Source organism: Prenolepis imparis, unplaced genomic scaffold (assembly GCF_030444845.1).
Source record: "Prenolepis imparis isolate NDT839.2.m4 unplaced genomic scaffold, iyPreImpa1.0 SCAF_52, whole genome shotgun sequence".
Lineage (NCBI taxonomy): Eukaryota > Metazoa > Arthropoda > Insecta > Hymenoptera > Formicidae > Prenolepis > Prenolepis imparis.
Genome location: NW_028141210.1, coordinates 51,631 through 72,882, shown reverse-complemented (window position 1 = coordinate 72,882; position 21,252 = coordinate 51,631). Strand labels below are relative to the sequence as shown.

General features: G+C 29.7%; 1 protein-coding gene across 5 annotated transcripts; it reads right to left on the bottom strand.

The window, feature by feature from the left end:
* Positions 1-679: 679 nt before the first annotated feature.
* Positions 680-15,332, bottom strand: LOC145947197 (luciferin 4-monooxygenase-like). Of its 5 annotated transcripts, none has more exons than XM_083056997.1 (10): positions 15,120-15,332; positions 11,928-12,077; positions 9,924-10,043; positions 9,635-9,751; positions 7,594-7,801; positions 5,659-6,134; positions 4,633-4,810; positions 4,251-4,472; positions 1,204-1,433; positions 680-946 (listed from the first exon to the last, which is right to left on the bottom strand). In XM_083056997.1, exons 3-10 carry the CDS (start codon positions 9,942-9,944, stop codon positions 788-790), a joined length of 1,611 nt encoding a protein of 536 aa, XP_082913123.1. In that variant the 5' UTR covers positions 9,945-10,043; positions 11,928-12,077; positions 15,120-15,332; the 3' UTR covers positions 680-787. The 5 variants fall into 5 exon arrangements, with proteins under 5 accessions (XP_082913123.1, XP_082913127.1, XP_082913124.1 ...); XM_083057001.1 differs by having other exon boundaries at positions 9,924-9,972; XM_083056998.1 differs by lacking the exon at positions 11,928-12,077.
* Between the last annotated feature and the right edge of the window lie 5,920 nt (positions 15,333-21,252).

Below are 21,252 nucleotides of genomic sequence, written 5' to 3'. Positions count from 1 at the left end.
CCTCGTCGTGACGACGCAGCATCGCCGCAATTTCGTCCTCTCGACGTGTCTGCTCCTGTCGCATCTCTCGCATTTCTAGAAGGAGAGCCCGAAGAGCTGTAGATTCTGTCGCTGCTGGTTCTCCTGCGACTTCCGGTAACGAGCCCGTTTGCTCTTTCGATTCCTCGCTGTCAGTCGCTCGAGACAGAGCTTGTGAACGGGTAATCCTCGGGGAATGTAACATTTTCGATGTTCTGTTCCGCTGCGATGAGATGTTCCTTTTATCCCGGACGAGCCCCCAAAATGTTACGTCCTCGGGACGGCTTTTGCGGTTCTCGCAAAAATGTCACACTCACTCTCGCACTCACTCGCGCGCGAAATGAATCCACTCTCGTAAGGAAGCAATGGTCTTTAATATCACGACCCAATACGCGAAAGCAACGAGATACAATATTATTTGCATGTACAATGTAAGAAAGCTTGTCTGATCCACATGCGTCCGCTCGATGCGTCAGCCAGACCAAAACTGTCATGGAGCCGAAAAACAATGACAGGGCGGTTGTCAATAAACAACCCCCTTTACGATGAAGCTCCTCGATGACACTCAAGGGATGATATTCAGGGGAAGAAAGACCAGGGACGTAACAGTATTATACATATATATTCTATTTTTATTTATCTATAATTTGGAAAAAAATTCTAAGAATGTATGTATGTATATGGATGTCCAGATATATGAAAAAGTTATATAAATTATGAATATGTAATTATAATAATGATTAAAAGTATAATTATAATTTCTTTTTATTTATATAAGCAATTCTTTAGCCATAGCTTTTAATTCTTTCTTTGCAATTTTTCCTGTACTTGTATGTGGTAAAGCATTTAGAAATATCACTCCAGCGCGAAGCTTATATTGATCCATCATGTTATTTGTCACCAAGTCTATTAGTTCTTGTTCCGTTACCTGTGCATATGCAATTTAATCATTATTGCATTATAGAATACATGATTTTATACTCTGCATTAAAAAGTAATCTATAAAAATAATTAGTGACAATAGATTTGTTAATAAATTGACTATAAACATTTAGAAAAAAAAGCTCTCGAAAGATTCTTAAAATTTTGATACTATTTATAAATTATGAATTTCTTAAAAGTTACAATTTTGTGAACGTAAACACTCACTCTTGTAGCCTTATCATATTTGTAACAAAATTATACCTCGACTCCTGGCGTCTTGACGACAAAAGCAACAGGATGTTCATCGTCTATTGGATGAGGAATTGCTGTTACTGCAACTTCCAATACTGCTGGATGCAATAGTAAGACACTCTCGATTTCTCCAGGTGAGATTTGATATCCTCTGTATTTTATACGGTTTTTTATTCTATCGACAATAAAAAGTTCTCCATTTTCATCGAAATAACTAATGTCATCCGAATGCAGCCATCCTAAAAAAATTGGGTTTATATTATATGTAATATTATTACTATTAAATATTTTATTGCGTCCTCTTAGGTTTTTGTGTATTATTTGGTTTAATTAAATTTAGGTTATACGTATATTATATATACATATGTTTATATACTACGCAAAACAATTAGGGAAGCGCTTTAAAACTTGCATGTGTATGGTGTATGTGTACGTCAATGTTAAGAGAATGTGTGCGTGATGCGTGTGTGTGCGTGTCAGCAGAGATATGGACCCCATGGTTCGTCACTCCGCGGTAGTTAACGACTCCAAACTTTCTCTGCTGTGTGTGTAAGTGTGTGTGAGTGTATAGGTGGGGGTGTGTGTGTACGTGTGTGGGTGTATGTGAGTGTGTATGTGGGTGTATGCGCGCACACCCACATACCCACACCCACCCACCCATACACCCACACACATAGCAGCGGGAGTGACGAAACGTGGGGTCCTTATCTCTGCTGACAAACACACACACACACACACGCATCACGCACACACTTAACATTGACGTACACATACACCATCACATGATGTGCAAAATCCAACCGAGCAACCTTCCCATGGTGCACATTGGATAACGCGAATGCCGGCGGTATTGCTAAAAATCTTGCAAAATGCAGGGGTGACTTTGAAATGCGATAACTCGGCTCCTAGGCATGATAGAGCAATGTTTCTTGCGGCATTTTAAAGGGAAGAGTTCCTACTTCAAAGCCAATGTGGTGGCATTTATGGTTCCATCCCTGTTTTTTCCATGGACAATTACAAAGTCAAGAAATTTCCAGAGTTTTTTCGCCATCTGATTTTAAGCTTCACACAAAAAACAGTTTGATGAGACGAATAATGCTACATTACCCACTTTAAAGTTGAGGCTTTGCCCGTTAAAATGCGCTCAGAAACATTGTTCTACGACCTCTCTAAGCCGAGATATGGCTTCTTAAAAATCATCAAATTTTGCAAGTTTTAAAGCGCTCCCCTAATTGTTTTGCGTAGTGTATATACTCGTAACTCGAAAACAAATGCTTTTTGAAAAAAATTTTTTAAATAAAAATTATAGGGCTTTAAGTAGCGCATTAAGTAGTAATATTAGTGTGACTATAAATAACATTGTTAAGAGCACGAAATTGAGTTCTTATATTTCTACGAATACCGTCAAAATAAAAAAAATTGTTTTTTTATTTTAATGGCATTCGTAGATATATAAGAACTTTTTTAAAGGAGTTGTTCACCTTAAAATGAACAAAATGGTTATATAAGAAAAGATGTGTTTCTTATTTTCACCTAAACTACAACATATCTTAAGCTCATGAAAATCGGAGAGGGATTTCACCATCGTTCTTTGTAAGAGGAATCAGTTATTGAGTGGTTGATTTTTCAGTGAAATCTTACTGTCATAATCAGTGAAACATAAAATGGAGGAAGTGGAGGAAACATAAAGTGTGAATATTTTTCCTAAAGTTTGTAACGACGCCCCCCGCATCGTTCCCGACCGTCCACCCGTCGGAAGGCTGCGCCTGGCGAACACCGGCCGGGCTCGGCAGGCGCCGAGCGCCACATTTAATTAATCAAACCGTTAAACACGGTTCACCGTAAACGCCCGACGCGCGCCGAAATAAACCGAGTACCATCACCCCCACTCCCTCTCCTTCGATCCAGCCTCCGATCCCGTTACTCGATCCGTATAAAAAGAGAGCTCGCGATAAGAGCTCTCTCAGATACCGTTCCGACTCCGCCGTACCGGAGAATCCATCCGCCCGGAAAAAGAGACCGAGGTAGACGAGTACGCTGCCTCTGCGGAGATAATCTCCGTGCTCCGAACTTCCGGCTTCCGCTTCCACTGTTCCCCCGACTTCGAGGTAGAGGTCCTCTGTCTCCCCCGAGATATTCTCGAGAGTCCGGGGTTCCGACCGCGCCCCGCAAAAAGCGCGCTGACGTCAGCGGGTGGAGCTCCGCCGCCTTCGTCGAGGTTTCTCGACCGTCAGTGCGTTCCTCCCTCCGCACCCCATACGGACGGCCGTGACACACCGAGCCGTCGCGTCATTTAATAAATCACGGTCTGCGTAATCCTGCCGACAACGCGGCCGACTACTACGCGCGCCGTTCGATTGCGCTCTCTTCGATATATCGAAGAGAGCGGCCGCTCTCAGCTGACGCGTTTTTCTACCCGCGCCGACTCGCGTCGCGACAACACCGAGCGCCCCTCGCGCCGCCCCGACCCCGCGTCTAGCGGGCGACGTAAACACGACCATCCCGCTCATACACACATACACACCGGCGTACGTGTCAACCAACACTCCGAGGCGATTTAAAGACCCGCATAATATCCGGAAATTTAAAGACAGGCGTTACACACACACACATACACACGAACACTTGTAAATACTGACACCTAGATTTAATAAACTGTATATATTATACCCAATACTACGTTCGTTGTCTCACCCTTTTTACGAGCCCTGATCCCGATCGAGTTATTCCGAGCTCGCGAAAAGCGACCGTTACAAGTTTAGAGAAATACTTATAGTAATCTTTGATGAAATTTTGTCATTGTTTCAATCAGTGACATTTTCATTTGTTCAACATTTATGTAATATGTCTAATATTATATTTTAACAATTTATTTTAATCAAAGTTTGATTTGCATAAAGCTTTATTTATGTAATTTTTTAATAAATAATAAGCAATATCTAAAAAGTTTTGGAAGTTAACCAAGATTATAACCTCGATAATGTCAGAGTCGAAATCATTTGGGAAAGATGGAGAAAAGACACTAATATGAAAAAAAATGTATAGATTTCTTTTACCTTGTTCATCAACAATATTTTTAGTTGCTTCAAGATTTTTGTAATAGCCATTCATTAAAGTTTCCGTCTTTATGCACAATTCTCCCAAGTGATTTGGTCCAAGAGCCTTTCCGTTTTCTAGGTCAACGATTTTCATCTGTACATTCTGAAGTACTGTTCCGCAAGATCCACTCTTATGACTCGATTTCTGCAGTGTCCCAAATGCACTAAGTTCTGTCATTCCTTGAAACGAAGATAAATGATTAAGTTTTTATTACATATTTTGTTAGTATAGATATTTTATATTTTATATATATGCATATATATATATATATATTTATTTATATTAATATTCATATTAATTGATATTGAGATATTTAATTATATTAAAATAATATCTTACCAAAACCTTGTAATATTTGCACATGTGATAAAATACATCTTATTTTTTCGTGTACTTTCAGTTCAATTCTTGAACCGCCAAAAATTATACTTTTTAAAGACGATAATGGAAATTTTTGTATGTGATTTGCTCTGAGAAACCGATTTATCATATACGTGCTTAGAAAGACCATAGTTATCTAAATAGCACAAGAAATCATAAAAAAGTTTATCATTAAAGATCATCATAGAAGATCATCATAAAAGATTTATACTTTTGTGTCTTATTATTATATGTAAAAATGTAAAATGCATATGTTACTTGATATTCCCAGGTAAGAAAGCATGCAGACAAATTTTAGCATATCATTTTAATTTTAATATAACAATGTATAATATTGTGTTATAAAAAAAATGTAATTTAAATTTTAAAGTTATTGATTTTATAATATGTAGCAATTTTTATAAAATTGCCTTTATAAAATAAATATTACTAATTGTAGTATTAGCGCAAATCATCTTAGCAAATTTTTGCTGAATACATTTCAGAATTTAATTTTGTAAATCATGTTATGAAAATCATTACAGTATAAAATTGTATAATTATTTTTTTAACATTCTTGAATCTAAAATTTCACAAAGAAATTTGAGATAGTATGCATAAAACATGTATGAATTATGCAACATAATATAAAATTTATAGCACAAAAATATCAAGCTGTTAAGAATTATGTAGACCATCCTATATAAAAATAATTTTATTATTTATTATTTATAAAATTATTATTTATAAAATAATGTTTAACAAAAATTTCAATCAAATTGATATGTCTCTATATATGTAATTTTCATTTTTTCTAAAGTTAGGAAGAGACGAATTTAAAATTACTCGCGCGCATTTATAATAAATAAAAAAAGTGCCTTTTTAAAACTTTTATTTTTTATATTATATAAAGATTTTTCGTCACTCCCCTCTCTCTCTTATTTTTCACATAAAGTGAAAGATAAATTTTATTGCAAGCAATGTTTATCTTTTTTGCTCTTTTACCTTGTATTTTTCGATTAATAGATATATCATTTCTTCGTCGAATTCCGGATAAAGGATCACTTTGGCGCCCTGCGCGATCGACATGAAATTTATTATTATTCCGGTCATCCAATAAAGTGACGAGAACCAAATTGCGACTCCATCGATCAAGTCTATGTTCTTATCGGTGCCGAGACGCAACAAAGAATAATTGGATATTTCAACGCCTTTCGGTGGTCCCGTGGTACCTGACGAATGTATGATGCACATCGTTTTTTTTATATCATCGTGATCGATATACTGGAAATTCTCCACTTCCGTATCACTGTACGTGCTCAAGATGTCGGAAAACGAGATGGCGTCGGGATAGTCGCCGAAAACCACAATCGTGGGATTGTAATTACATTTTTTTATTGCACTCAGGATAACGTTAACGGATTTCTCGCTGCAGAATATTACTTTTGGAATAGTGAGTTGCATAGCATGCAGCGTGTTGTCTAATGACAAATAGCACACAATTAATTAAGGGACTACATTAATATTAAACACTAAATAAAATAAATAATACATAAATATTATTTTACAACTACATAATAAAAAGGATCTATTTTAATTAATTTAAAATAGATAAAATATAATTAAAATATGATTATAATAAAAATATAATAAAAATATAGTAAATGTTGTAAGGTTATACATTACTATTCGACTACTCGGTATATTAAACTCGCGCATACGTCTGTGCGTCTGCGGTTGCGTGATGACGTCGGTATGTCGTCTGCCCTGGGCTGCGTTCGGAAACGTCACCCGAGTGCATTCCTTCTCTTTCTATATCATTTCTCAGCGATATAGAAAGAGAAGGAATGCACTCGGGTGACGTTTCCGAACGCAGCCCTAGTAACGGGTTGCGAGTAAGACAAGCGAGGGAGATTTAAAACATGTGAGTGAGAGTCTTGTGAGAGACATTGTAAAGAGTACACGCATATTGACTTCAAGACATTATAATTGTATTATTGGCTCCCGCAGTTTATTAATTAAACTTCTTTAACCATTTATAAAGAAGCTTGAGTTCTGATTTAATTGAAATCGTCCAGAAGAATTATCCGCTGATCAATATACCCTCATCCTGACATCTAAGAGAGGTTCTCCGGTTAACCCAAAGGGACTCTCTTACAATATATACATTAGGGTGGTTCTTATATGGGTTTTTTCAGAATTTTAATGTTGGATAGTCGTAAATCGGCTTTAAATGTGAAAAAAAAAATCTAATTTTTTCAGATTTTTATTTTGAGCCCTGAGTCTCCCTGTTGGCACGTAATTTTCTTTTTCATTTAAAAAATATTTATTTAAGTTAGTTCTAGTCTAAAATAGCAACATTTTGTGAAATACGTTTCATTGCCGTGAAAATAGTAAAACATCGTATATGAGGTATTTCACTCGAGTTGTGTGTTATACTACACACAAATTGAGTGAAAAAATTTAAATTATTATTTTACGGAGTATCAATATATCGATTAATTTATTATTTTCCATTGATTTTTTTTTTTGTTGAAGATATAATTTTTTTTTGTATTCTTTTTTAATACAGCTTATTTTCTTGTATTGGTAGTCCTGATGATACATTGAGCTTTTGTTTTAGGTATTTCACGTGCAAACAGGGTGACTCAGGGCTGAAAATAAAAATCTGAAAAAATTAGAGAATCATTTTTTCTACATTTGGAGCTGATTTATGACCATCCAACATGATCTTCCATTTAACGACCACCCTAATATACATATAATAAAATTTTGACAATATTAAAATATTATTATAATAAAAAAATATAAAATAAATATTATAAAATATAATAAAAAAATATAATAAATTTAAAATAGATAAAATTATATTTATTATATTTAGAATTACTTCTCTCTGATTATATTAATCAAAAATTGCGTTATCGCGGAAGAACTTACGCAAGTCCATGTTTTCGTTCCACGGATTGAAGATTGCGTTAATATAAATTGCCGCCAAGCAGGGCACGATGGAATTGAGATGATTATTTGTGCACACACTGACAATATCGCTAGATTTGATTTCTCGTTCTTGTAGCCACAATGCGCATCTTACGACTTTATTTTGTAACTCCGCATAAGTAACTTCTTTTTCAGTGCATGCGTCGAGCTGTAATTTTATTGCTATTTTAGTAAGTGTCTCAAAACTGGGTTGAACGGAAAGTTTGTGCCGTTTTTTTGGTCAAATTAAAAGATTATTTTTTTAAATTTACATGTAACTTTATTCATTAAGGTATTCGCCCTTTTTCTCGGTAACCTTTAGCCATCTTTTGGGTAGCTTCATGATTCCATCTATGTAGAACTTTTCAGTTTTTTGGGCGAAAAACTGTTCCAAGTTATTTTTGCAGGCTTCCAAGGAAGTGAAGTTGTCATGTCTTTTTGGTCACTCGGCAGAAATTGATACAGCTTGGCTGGAATGTTCTACCCCACCCGTCGTATTCACCGGACCTTGCACTCTCCGATTATCATTTATTCCAGTCCCTGCAAAATTTTCTTAACGGCAAGAACTTCACTTCCTTGGAAGCCTGCAAAAATAACTTGAAACAGTTTTTCGCCCAAAAAACTAAAAAGTTCTACATGGATGGAATCATGAAGCTACCCAAAAGATTGCTAAAGGTTATCGAGAAAAACGGCGAATACCTTAATGAATAAAGTTACATGTAAATAAAAAAATCATCTTTTAATTTGACCAAAAAAAACGGCACGAACTTTTCGTTCAACCCAATACCAAACGTTTTATTGTAGATTGTTTTTAGTCATAGTTAAAAAAACATTAGGTGATTTTGAAATATCTTAAGTTTATTTTCAATATCTTATAATTTCTCTAAAATGTTTACTCGTTATAAAATTAAAAATGCAAATCAAATTTTTATGCCTGTTCATATAACAAATATTTTATAGAATCAAACATATACATATTTTATAATAACTGTTAAATTTTTAGTTTAATTGGTTTCTTTTAGTTGACAACACTCGCTCAAGTAGTTCCCTTCACACACACTCGCACTTTTTCGAGCGCACGCACGAAGTGTCGTTTTTTGTCATGTCAGCATTTTGCGTATTATCCATTATAAGTAATTTACTACTGTAATAAAATTAAGAAAATAAATATTGTGATAACAATAACATTATATTGTCAGAAGTTTGTTGAGAAATAATAGTTTTAGTGTTAGAATATTTTTTATTTTCATTATATAATAATTTTATTACTGTTAATTTTGACAAATTGGGAACGAAAATTTCACTACAATTGTCGAAACAATAAAAGATTTCGCGATTGAATTGAATAGCATTTGTTTGGAAACTTATGTTTCCTCTCATACAAATGTCTCTACTTATTTTTAGCAAGTATTTTTAATAATACAAATACGAATATATACATGTGATATGATATAATAACATTAATAATACAATTATACAATATAATATAGATATAAATAGTACAGTATAAATAGAAAATAGTGTCGGGTTAATAAGAGAGCGCAAGAAATACACAAGCGCGAAAAAATTATAATATTTTCAAAAAAGTTTGATTATATAAAAAACATTTAGAACTCTTGATCCTGTTTTATTTTCGCTAATTGTCAAAATTAAATATTAAAATAATATATGATAAAATAGAATATAGTTTAAGATATAAGACTGTGCATATAGAATATCATATACATATACAAAATCCAGCTTTAGTAACACAAATTTATGTTGTGTATATCTTATAAATATTTTGATAGAAGAACAATTGATATAAAATACACAGGTGCTATTGTTCTCCCATAATTATCAATATCTTTCAATAAGTATTATACAATTTCAGAAAATACTTCTTTTCAAATTATATTTCTCATTACTTAGGCACGGAAATTTATTTATTACTTATTAGCTCGAAAATTTCTTTTTTTTCTAAAATGTCTAGTATTTATATCATGTGTAAGTGTTGACTTACGTGTGCCATTTTGTCTCCATGACTTTTAATCTTATTCCACATCATTTCTCCAATATTCTTATAGTTAGGCATAGACGTTGTTTCTCCCTTATAAATATTGTTTTCTACAATAAAAGTCTAAAAATAATAAATAAATTTGATTATTAATAAACGCAATACATGCCTTTGCAAGCCTTTATAGCTTTTTGTTTTGTATTTGTAATCTATATCACGCTATGTTGACAGTGAATTTTTGTTTAAATATTATGAAAAAGGTTAATTATATAATTATATGCGTTTTTATATTTACCCTTGAATCGTTTGTAGTCATTTCGTTGGAAATAATGGAGTTTTAGATCCTATGTTTAAAATGGACACAGTATTAAACAGTATAATGATTAACAGCTTTTCTAAAGATGTTGCTTGTTGTCTATAAGTATGGATTAATTAGATTTTCGTTTCGAGTGCTTGAAGATTTGTTAGATCTTTGTTAGATTTTTAAATGATACAAAAAGATATATGATATTCTTCAGGTAATGTTTCGTAATGGAAAAGTTTTATGAATTATGCCTATAGTTTTATTGGCAATTCTTTTTGGTAAGAGAGATAAAAAACAAAAGGTTATAAACGTGCTCAGGATAAGGTCAGTAACATTAATAAGGTTCGGCAAACAAAGTTATAAGACATCTCAAATCTCTCTCTTTCTCTGAAAAAAGACTCAATGATCTACGTTAGTTCTTTATAACAATGCAAAGAGAAAAGTTGAAGGATATATTTTAGAAATACACACACACACACACACACACACACACACACACAGATGTGATTTTAAACTTTAATGCGACATCTTAAACAGAATTGCAATTCGAATTGATAACTTTTAAATCACAATTTAAAAACCGACATTAAAAAACCGACTTTTTAGATTGACATAGGGGAAAGCATGCTAAATCGTGTCATTCGTTAAATCGTACCTCTACTGTATTTCTTAAACAAAATTAAAAATAAGAGTTAAACTTTTTCTTATATCGTACTGATACGATTTACTAAATTCATTTTTTTATTTAGGCATTAATTTTTATCTTTATATTTATAATAGATGGACAACTAAAGAAAATATTATTAAAGTTTATAATTATATTGAGATAAGACTCTTCATCAATATTTTTGTGTAATACAATAACTATTTTTGTTAAACACTAAGAATATAAAGGCTCGATATATATCAAATATAAATCGGTAATAGATAGGCTATTCGAGCCGTACGCGGATGTCGGTGCGTCGATTCCAACGAAAATTAATTTTTCGTTAGAATTAACTAATTGTGCACGGGGCACCGACATCCGCGTACGACTCGAATAGCCTATCTATTACCGATTTATATTTGATATATATCGAGCCTTTATATTCTTAGTGTTTAATTCACGCCGGCTGAAAAAGGCATTATTTACAAATAGTTGTTTATCAAGGCAGAGAAAAATATAGAGTCGAAGGGTCTGAATAGCTCAGATGGTGAGAGCAGTCGCCCGGCAAGCGAAAGGTCTCGGGTTCGATTCCCGATTCAGCGACTTTCGGATCTATATTTTTCTCGCCTACATTTCTTTAGGGGGGACAGAGGGGATCTTTGGAATTAAAAATCTCGAATTGAGATTGTTCCGTAATAAAGTCTTGGCGGTGTACCAAGCAAAATTTGTGCCCCGTGCACAATTAGTTAATTCCAACGAAAAATTAATTTTCGTTGGAATCGACGCACCGACATCCGCGTACGGCTCGAATAGCCTATCTATTACCGATTTATATTTTTGTTAAATTTTTGAAGACAATAAAAAATTGATTATAAATATAACATTCTTATAGATATGTTTTGTTGTAGACTTTTGTAGAAAATAAAACTTCATTTTTTTTACAATTTCTTAATTTTATTATTAGAGATACGATTTAAAAACTCATGGTTACAATTTAGCAAACTGGTATTTTAAATCGTGCTAAATATTATCTTTCTTTGTAATTTTTAATTTACAATATGAAACAATAATGTTGTGTTAATGTTTAGCGTATTTCGTTGACAAAGAATTATAGTTTCAAAAAAATAAAAAAATTTTATTTCTTTGATAGTTTTAATATTTACCTTAGGGAGTATGATTTAGCATACTTATCCCTAATTCAGCGTAAAATTATTATATCGGGTTTCACCAAAACGCATTTTAAAAGTAAAGTTTGAATGCGCTTTTTATCCCATTAAATTACGTCAACTGATTTACTCCGTGCAATTCATGAAAGATATAGTGATTTCGTTTAAAAAAATTAAGTTAACCTTGGAAATAATCCCTTTGGATCCAAGGCCAAATAAAAATCATTATCGGATGATTTTTTCTCAATATCAAATAACGTTTACTTGAAACATTTTTTAAGATAACGCAAAGTTTCTGATGAGATTTATGTGGATCTTCTAAGATGGGACATCCTGTATATGAAAAAAGTTTGGATTTGAGTTTGTTTGAAATTTAATCTTTTTTCTTAAAAATAATAAGTTTTTATTTACGGACAATGTGATCTATATAATTATAATGTAGTCTAGTATAATTACATTTCATATGTATTACTTTGTAATTGTAATTGGAAGATAAAATAAAATTCTAGTAAAATTTTTTTTTCATTTTAATATTTATAAAATGCTTATTATATATCTTTTTCTAGCTTATATTTTTACAAAATATTAACAATTAATTGTGTTGTAAAATTACATCGTAAAATGGCATAAATGTATGTAGATACGTAAAAGAATATGTTGGCATTAGTTGTATAAAAGTTTGAACAAATAAAATAATATTTAACATTATTTTATTAGCTGTTTAAAAACAATTATGAAATTAATGCAATTTGCCAAATGCATAATTGTATACTACTAATTTATAATCAATGCTAAGCACCATTTAGAAATTCCATTAATTTGAGCAGTATAATCTATACAATAATGAGAGTATATACGAGACAGTGATTCTTAATATGACTCAGATATGCAAAGTTTATATTGATCTTAAATTCATTTTGCGCAATTTAGAATTTGAGAAACATTTTTTTTACATTATACACTATATATATATACTGTATATACATTTTATAAACTATATAATATATACACTATATAAAATATATTGTAAAAATTAACAGAATCTTTAGTCACACACACTTTGCGTTAATTATAAATTATCAGTGTACAATTAACTAATTAGCCATTTGCATTATATTTGTATTTGTTATTAAATAATTAAATTTTTAACAGTATTTAACAACTTTTTATTTTGTTGAACTGCTTCACTTGTTACATACAAGTTTGAATATATTTTTATATACGTGGCATGTATTTTTTACTTGTTTTTAAATTATAGTTCAAAAATATTTTTTAATTCTATTTAAAAGTGTAAAGTTATTTAGAGATAATTAAATCGAAGTAAAAAATGATAATAATAGCCAACCACAGTTAAGTAAGGCGCGCATACACTTTATTGTTAATCTGTAAAAATAATGTTAAAAAATAAGTGTTTTGATTTTTTTTCGGGCCATTTTCAGTTAAATCATAATTATAAACAGAGATTATATAAATAAATCCGCAAAGCAATCAAACAAAATAATAAATAAAAATAAATAAAAAGGAGGATGGGTAAAATCATCGGATTTTGGCCCAAGCGATGGAACCTTTTTTATGCATGTTTTCTTATATTTTTGGATATGCTGAATTCAAATCAAACGTTACTTTCAAGGTGCACCGATGGGAAAATATTGAAAATCGCATTTAAATTGCAGTTCTGCTCTTAGCATGACCCAAGATCAATGACGTAGACGTGGCGGCTATCTCATCTTGTGTGTGTGTGTTTGTATGTGTGTGTGTTAAAAGTCAAGCATTACAAAAAATATTGTATATGACATGTGCGGAAGACAACGAATTACGTCGCGCGTGAAGTTGCCGCATTCGCCTCAGCTTATGATACAGATACATTCACACTCGTACTTGTGCCTTCGGCTCATGCTACAACTTCACGCGCGACGTAATTCATTGTTTTCCACACTTGCCACACAAGATATTATTGGGATATTTCAGAAAAAAATTAGTTTTATTCTCACATTTAGACTGACTTACAGTCAAATTCGGCTCTATTTAAAAAAAAAAACTATTTTTATTAGAGCGCTTAGATTTATCTTTTCATATTTTCCGGCAATAATTACTCCGGCGTGGCGTTATAATATATTTCTTCATTTTTTTATTGATCGGAATGGATAAGATTTGTAACATTTGTGGCGTAAGCTTAGCTAAAAAAGCAAAATCATCATATCGTCATGTAAGTGATAATATGTTTGAATGCGTAATATGTTACAGAAAATCTCATCGTGACCAAACTCAAGCTGTTCAAAGCACAATTCCAAATAAATACGACGAAGGGTCATCCTAAGAGCAGAACTGCAATTTAAATGCGATTTTCAATATTTTCCCATCGGTGCACCTTGAAAATAACGTTTGATTTGAATTCAACACATCCAAAAATATAAGAAGACATGCATAAAAAAGTTCCATCGTTTGGGCCAAAATCCGGTGATTTTACCCATCCTCCTTTGTTATTAATACGTATAAAAATTTATACCGAAGTCTCTCAGGTCATTAAGAGCAATTCAAAAATAGAGAGTTCAATAATATAGCTTTAGATACATCTCAGGCATCTTTAAAATGTGTCGCTTTCATTTAGCAGACCAGGAAGCAAAGATATATGATACAAAGATATTATGTATAAGCATATACATAAACGCAATAAATAGATACTAAAAATATTTCATGAAAAAAACATTACTGATGGACAAACATGATTAAATAAATATACGCAAAGTAATGAAATGTGTTAATCAAGAAGATATGTTAATCAAGAATAATATGTTAAAGAAAAGGCAATGCAATGCAAAATTTTATCGAGAAAATTCCTTTACTGCACTTGGCTCTTATTGCCATTTTTTACTTCGATTTAATTATATTCAGTAGAACTTTTATAATTGTATTTGTTTAAAAATATCTCTTTTTCTATTAAAAATTTTTACATAAATATTCAAATTAAATGGATCATTGAATAGCCAAGATAAAATTTATGAGAAATTTTTAAATTGTTAAATAGATAAATTAAAATAGTTAAACTAATCTCTGAATTTTTATTTCTAAATTTGTTTGCTAAGAATGAAATTAAATGTTACAATAAAAAATTACAAAATTTCATCGATAAAGTGACATTGAATAAGAGAGCTGGATGACATACGTCATCCACAGATGTTATAATTTAAGCATTTCGTTAAAATTAAAAAAGAAGTATTTCTACACTGTCGGCAATACGAATATAAATAAAAATGTTTTATGCCATAAAAATCAAAATGTGTAAAAAATTGCTAGAATCAAGCACACATAATGACAATAAATCGAATTCACATAATAATACAATATATTCATAAATATTGTAACAGAAAGACTTACTAATCCCTCGAAAATGGAACGAAGGGTTGTGTACAGCTCCTTACTGATGACTCGTCACGGAAGGACTAAACTTTGCTTGCTTCTAGTTTCACGATGCAATGCTTACTAGTGATGTCGTGACGTTAAAAGGCGCTCATTGATTGCACTGTGCATCGTAATTATACGAATGATCGCAGTATCTGTTATTTACGACAGTGTCTCATGACATATCGCAACAAGCAACCAATACACTATCAAGTTTAATAGAGTCTGCTCTACTTTTATATGCATACGATAAAATTATTAAAAATAGAACAAACATGTGTAAGCAAGAAATAATGTGATATATGACGACATATAAAATATTTTTCTCTATAAAAAACGAATCAAAAGAAAAGTAAAAATAATTACAAAAAAAATGAAAATTGCTATTCAGAATAGAATCCATATCGATATCCAGTTAAATGAGCAAATAGATAGACGTAAATTAAGCTTCGAAATCTCATTAAATAAATAAATAGACGCGTTTGCCTAATTTTGATCATGAATTATTTTTTTAATAAAAAACAATTAAATTTAATATTAATAAAAATAATTATTAAATTCATTAATAATTTTTATTAATATATTTTATTAATTAATTTTATTATTATTATTATATTTTCAATTATTATATTTATTATTATTATTATTATTATATTTTCACTTATTTTTTACATTTATTATTACTATTATTATTTATGTACAATTGTATAACATAATCTCTTTCGAATGCGATATTATATGTATATTTATTGTTAGATAGAGGCTGGATTCCGTAAAGCGCATATGCGCGCATTTATCTATAGTACATGTCACGTATATTATAGAAAATGTGCATATGCGCTTTACGGAATTCAGCTAGAATATGTATATTTAGATATAACGTATTCGATAACTGCTTCATCATATAATATTATTATGTTCTTAACAGTTTCTCGTAATCTTCTTAAACATAGTGATTTGCAATCAACGCGTTTATTAATTCGCTTTTACTAACATATATAGTTGTTATTTAATTACATAACAATTACAATTACAGTTATGGTGAATATATTTCTCACTTAAACATAATACTTTTTTATTAGCTACTAGTACGCTATAACTAATAAAAGAGTATCATGTATTTTAAAAGTTAACTAGCATTTATCTTTCTGGAATTAATCAATATTACGTGTTAATAACGTTAAAATATTTCAAAATTACTAACTGCTATAATATCTAGTAAAAAAGCATTGTGTAAATTGTGTCATTTAATAATTAATAATTAATTATTAATTAATTAAATAATAATTGTAAATATGTTGGAGAAAGAGAATATTGATTTTACATTCTCCTTTATATACTCATGAAACTTAAATCAATACCCATTATGTGGTAAATGGAATACATCAGAAGAAACACAAGCTAATTCTTCGTTGAACATGTAAATGAATCGATTGGCTTTTTCCATCATAACAATAATAATCGAGATAAGTATAGCCCATTTAAACGCAAAGTGAAACAGCCATTTATTTCAGATGCTTCACATGTATATCACTTATTCTTGATTGCCGTCTTTTATATTTCCCTTTTCTAGTAATTGCTCTCTAACATGACATTGTTATTACTAAACACATCTTGTAACTCTAATCGACTTAATGCGTACATTACTCCTTATTGAGAATCATTTTATATTTAAACTTGGAATATATAATTTTGAAATAAGAGAAAATTTGTGAAAAAATAGAATAAAAATATTATATTAAGATATACATATATGTTATAATTTACTAGAATAAACTTCTTCGCTCACCCATTTGTTTTTTTTTGTAGAGCAAATCTTATTTTGTGCAGAAAATCATGAAAATATTTAACTATAATATAATAAATATTTAATATAGTTTTGTGCAGAAAAAATAATTTACAATTATATAATTATATTACATTGAAAATTATATATATATATATTTTATATTACATATTGTATAGAGGAAAGTGGGACAAAACCGGGTGCTTTTTTGGATTTTGTCAGGATTGGTCTTCCTACAAAAAATCAGAAAAATCTACGCTAGTACTACGGTAGTAACTGATCTGCGTTAGTAGCGTTAGTGAACCTTAAACTATGAGAAAATAAGACTAGTTGCTGAAAAAAATATTTGCTTACCAAGGACAACATTTTTCGAAGTAGTCAAAATAACCGGTTTTGCCCTACCGCTAGGGTAAAACCGGGTACTCATTCAAAAGCGTGTAAATCACCGTACAATTATGAAATTTTGATTTATTTAAATCATAATACACTACAAAAATGCACAGAAAGAATTTTCTCTAAGCGAGAAAACCAATCACAACGCGTTCTGACTTCTCAGATTCAACCACAACGTGAAATTTGTCGTGGCATTTTCGAAAACGCTCATAATGCCTTTCGGCATGTTCAAAAAGGCTACAAAGCGAAATTTGTGTTGAGATTCTTTTGATAATCGACCAAAACGCATTCTGGCAATATGAAAATGCCACAATGCGTTGTGGATGTTTATTGATGTAGCCATGACGCGATGTAATAAAAATAAAATTATAAAGAAAATATTAAAAGTTAACTTTATTTATTTTATAGTTGTTACAATAAAATTTAAAACAATTAAATTCTGTGATAGAAACTTTTTTATCAATATTTTTTTATTAATAATATAAAATACTATTTAAAGTTGGTCTCTTTGTAAAACTTTTTTTTATTTAACTAAAATCTACAATGCTTTTTTTATACGTAGATATCAAAGATTAATAAACAAATATAAATAAAACAGTGACAACAAAATGTCCTCTTGACTGAAAATTATAAAAAAACATGAACAGTTGCCTTTACCCCCATGGAAAAATATATATGTAAAAATATATGTAGAAATATATGTAATATATTATATATATTTTGAAATATATGTATAATATAAATACATATTTGCATAATATAATTTATATATATATATTTAAAAAATATATGTAAGTAAAAATATAGTTTTATTATATTGAATTTGAATATAATCTATAACAAATAAATATTATATGCATATATATATATATATGCTATATATTTTGAATAATAATTTGTATATATTATTATAATTGGATTTTTCCATATATGTGTGATATCACTTAAACTGTATAAAGAAATATATATATATATATATATATGTGTGTGTGTGTGTGTAATATATGTGTATATATTTCTATCATATATATATATATATATATATATATATATATATATATATATCACATATAATCTTTATATAGTTATACATATATTAATATAGGATTCTTGCATATATGTATGGTATATATTAACTTTATAAATAGAATTATATTTACATTATATATATATATATATATATATATATTATATATATATATATAATATATATACAAATATATATATTATATTTATATTATGTATATATTTTTGCATATATTACAAATATTATATTATACGTAAAATGAATCAGCGCGGTATGGGGTCCTTAATCTTAAACATCAACATCATGCAATTCTGTAATTGAAATGATATGATGATATAAAAGTACTTTTTCTTTTTTCTTTAAAACGCAATTCACGAGAAAAGTAAAAGTGATTAGAAAAAATAAAACTTGCTGCTCATCCTGACATTCTATTAAGTCAAGCAATAAACGCGTTTGTAAAATCATATATTTGTTCATACATTGTATTCCAGATAACATGATAATTTTTCTGACATTTTATAATATTATTTAAACTTTATTGGTCACAAATTCTCCCGTAATAGAAGATTTATTATTATTTCATTATTTATTATAAAATTATTATTTATTTTTAGAATTATATATTATAATCCAAATACTGATTATAAATTCTAATTATTAATAATAAACAAATACAAAAAAATAATAGCAATAGAAGTTAGCGCGGTAAACGAAACGCAAATTTATTATAAAACAACGAGTCTTACACAATATGATAATGCGAATGTTTCAGTTCTCTTTTTGGACCATCATCATTATCCTCAGCGCCTAACAAGGATAAGGAAAAAGATTACATAAGAGATATTAAAAAGTAATTAAAATAAAACATAGCGTACAGAATTAATATCAAATTCTAAAATGATGTAAAAGTGAACTATACCGTTCAGTCGTCGGATGCAACACGGAAAAGAACATTATCGCATAATAAAAAAGTAATGGAACTCTATATTTTATTACAATAAAGTATGTTTTTGGATATATTGTATAGTATGCTAAATTGTACTGTTCGTCAAATACTTCGTACTTCTACTGTTTTTCTTAAACAGAGTTACAATATTTTAAGGTGTTAAAGCTGTTGTATCGCAGCTAGCTTCACTCGAATGTCGCAATGTTTGTTTCCTTCTCAAGCGATCTGTTGATGAGTGACGTGTTAATAAATTTATTTTGTGTCATTTTCATGTAACGTTCGGCATCATGTGCCTAAGCTATTACATTGAGAAAGATAAGCAATTAAACTTATTATTAAAGTATTTTTTCATCTTATTTAATCCTATATAGAAGCGTTGAAAAATCATCAAAATGTAACATTATTTTTTTATTCACAAATTTGACAAAGCAATGAAAGTTCGGTAAAAAACGTACCATTAACGTTTTCTTATATCATACTGGTACGATTACATGTATAAATTAATTTTTTTACTTTGGCATAATTTCTTTTTTTTTATATTTAGATTAACATTTTTAAAAAATATCAAATTTTTAATTGTATTGAGATAATACTTATTTATATTTTTGTGTAATACAAAAAATAATTTTGAAGAGAATTTATAATTATAAATATGACATTTTTATAGATATGTTTTGTTGCAAACTAAAAACTTTTGTAGAAAATAAAACTATATTTTTGTTATAATTTTTTTAATTTTATTGTTAGAGGTACGATTTAAAAACTCATTGGTACAATTTAGCAAACCGGTATTATAAATCGTACCAAATACTACTTTTCTTTAATTTCTAATTTATGATATGAAACAATGATAAATTTGTGTTAATGTTTAGCGTATATCGTTGACAAAGAACCATAGTTTTAAATGATTTTAAAAATTTTGACATTTCTTTGATAGTTTTATTGTAATTTTAATATTTATCTTAGAGGGTATAATTTAGCCTTCCCCTACTAATTCGGAGTAACATCATTTCCCAGTTCACTTGCTGGGAGACAATGAGCTCGAAAATATATACAGCTAGATAAGGTTGGCAATCGTTTCTCAACTCCAAAAGTTCCAACTAAAACAGACTTTAAAACTTACGATCTGCATGTGTAAAAATAAATAGGAACATCAAAAAAGAGTTGGATAATATCAAGATATTACATTGTCATTATTTACATTGGACATTTTTAATTCGTTGCATCCGAAACTACAATTTACAATAGAAATCAAACAGGCTGATAAATTTAATTTTTTGGACGTTACTGTTTTTCTAAACAATAATCAACTAAATTTTAATTGATTTCATAAGCCAACCTTTTCAGGAAGATGACTGAATTTCTTCTTACAACACTTTTTAAACCAAAAGAAAGGTATTATTGATCTAACGGATAGTACTTTTTGCTGTCACACCTACAATATCACCAGAAAAGCTTTACTTTTATAGTCAATATTTTACTAAGCAATGGTTATCCTATCAATTGAATATTTCATACTATAAATTTACGTTTTAAAAATTTAATCTCAAGATAAAAACAACAACAAAAGCAATCTCTTGTCAATCACACTTAAGTTATCTAATTTATTAATACTAAAAAAAAGGAAGACTTGAATTTTTGTTCCTTACGGCATTAAAACTGTTCGAAGATACTCGAGATATACAGAATAGTAAAAAACCTAAGACTCTCTCACACAAAAGTGTTCATTTAAAATATATTTTAGTCACATTTTAAACGAATAGTTATTTACATTTTATTAAAAAAAATTTTTTTTATAATAATACTTTTTTGTTGCAAAACCTTGATATAAATGCGGATATTTATCATTCAAATTATACTAAAATTTCACTCTAATGTACACACATTAAAATAGATTAACTAGCAAACAGCTTATATTGTAATAATTTATTTTTTTAATTAAAAGAATAGAATAATG

What these genes read in the sequence shown, in the direction of transcription:
- LOC145947197 (XM_083056997.1), bottom strand. Translation starts at nt 9,944, where the DNA reads ATGACTACAAACGATTCAAGG. An exon ending in GAACGAAAACATGGACTTGC is followed by an intron (nt 6,135 to 7,593) that starts GTAAGTTCTTCC and finishes ATTTGTCATTAG; the next exon opens with ACAACACGCTGCATGCTATG. An exon ending in TATTAATCGAAAAATACAAG is followed by an intron (nt 4,811 to 5,658) that starts GTAAAAGAGCAA and finishes TGTGCTATTTAG; the next exon opens with ATAACTATGGTCTTTCTAAG.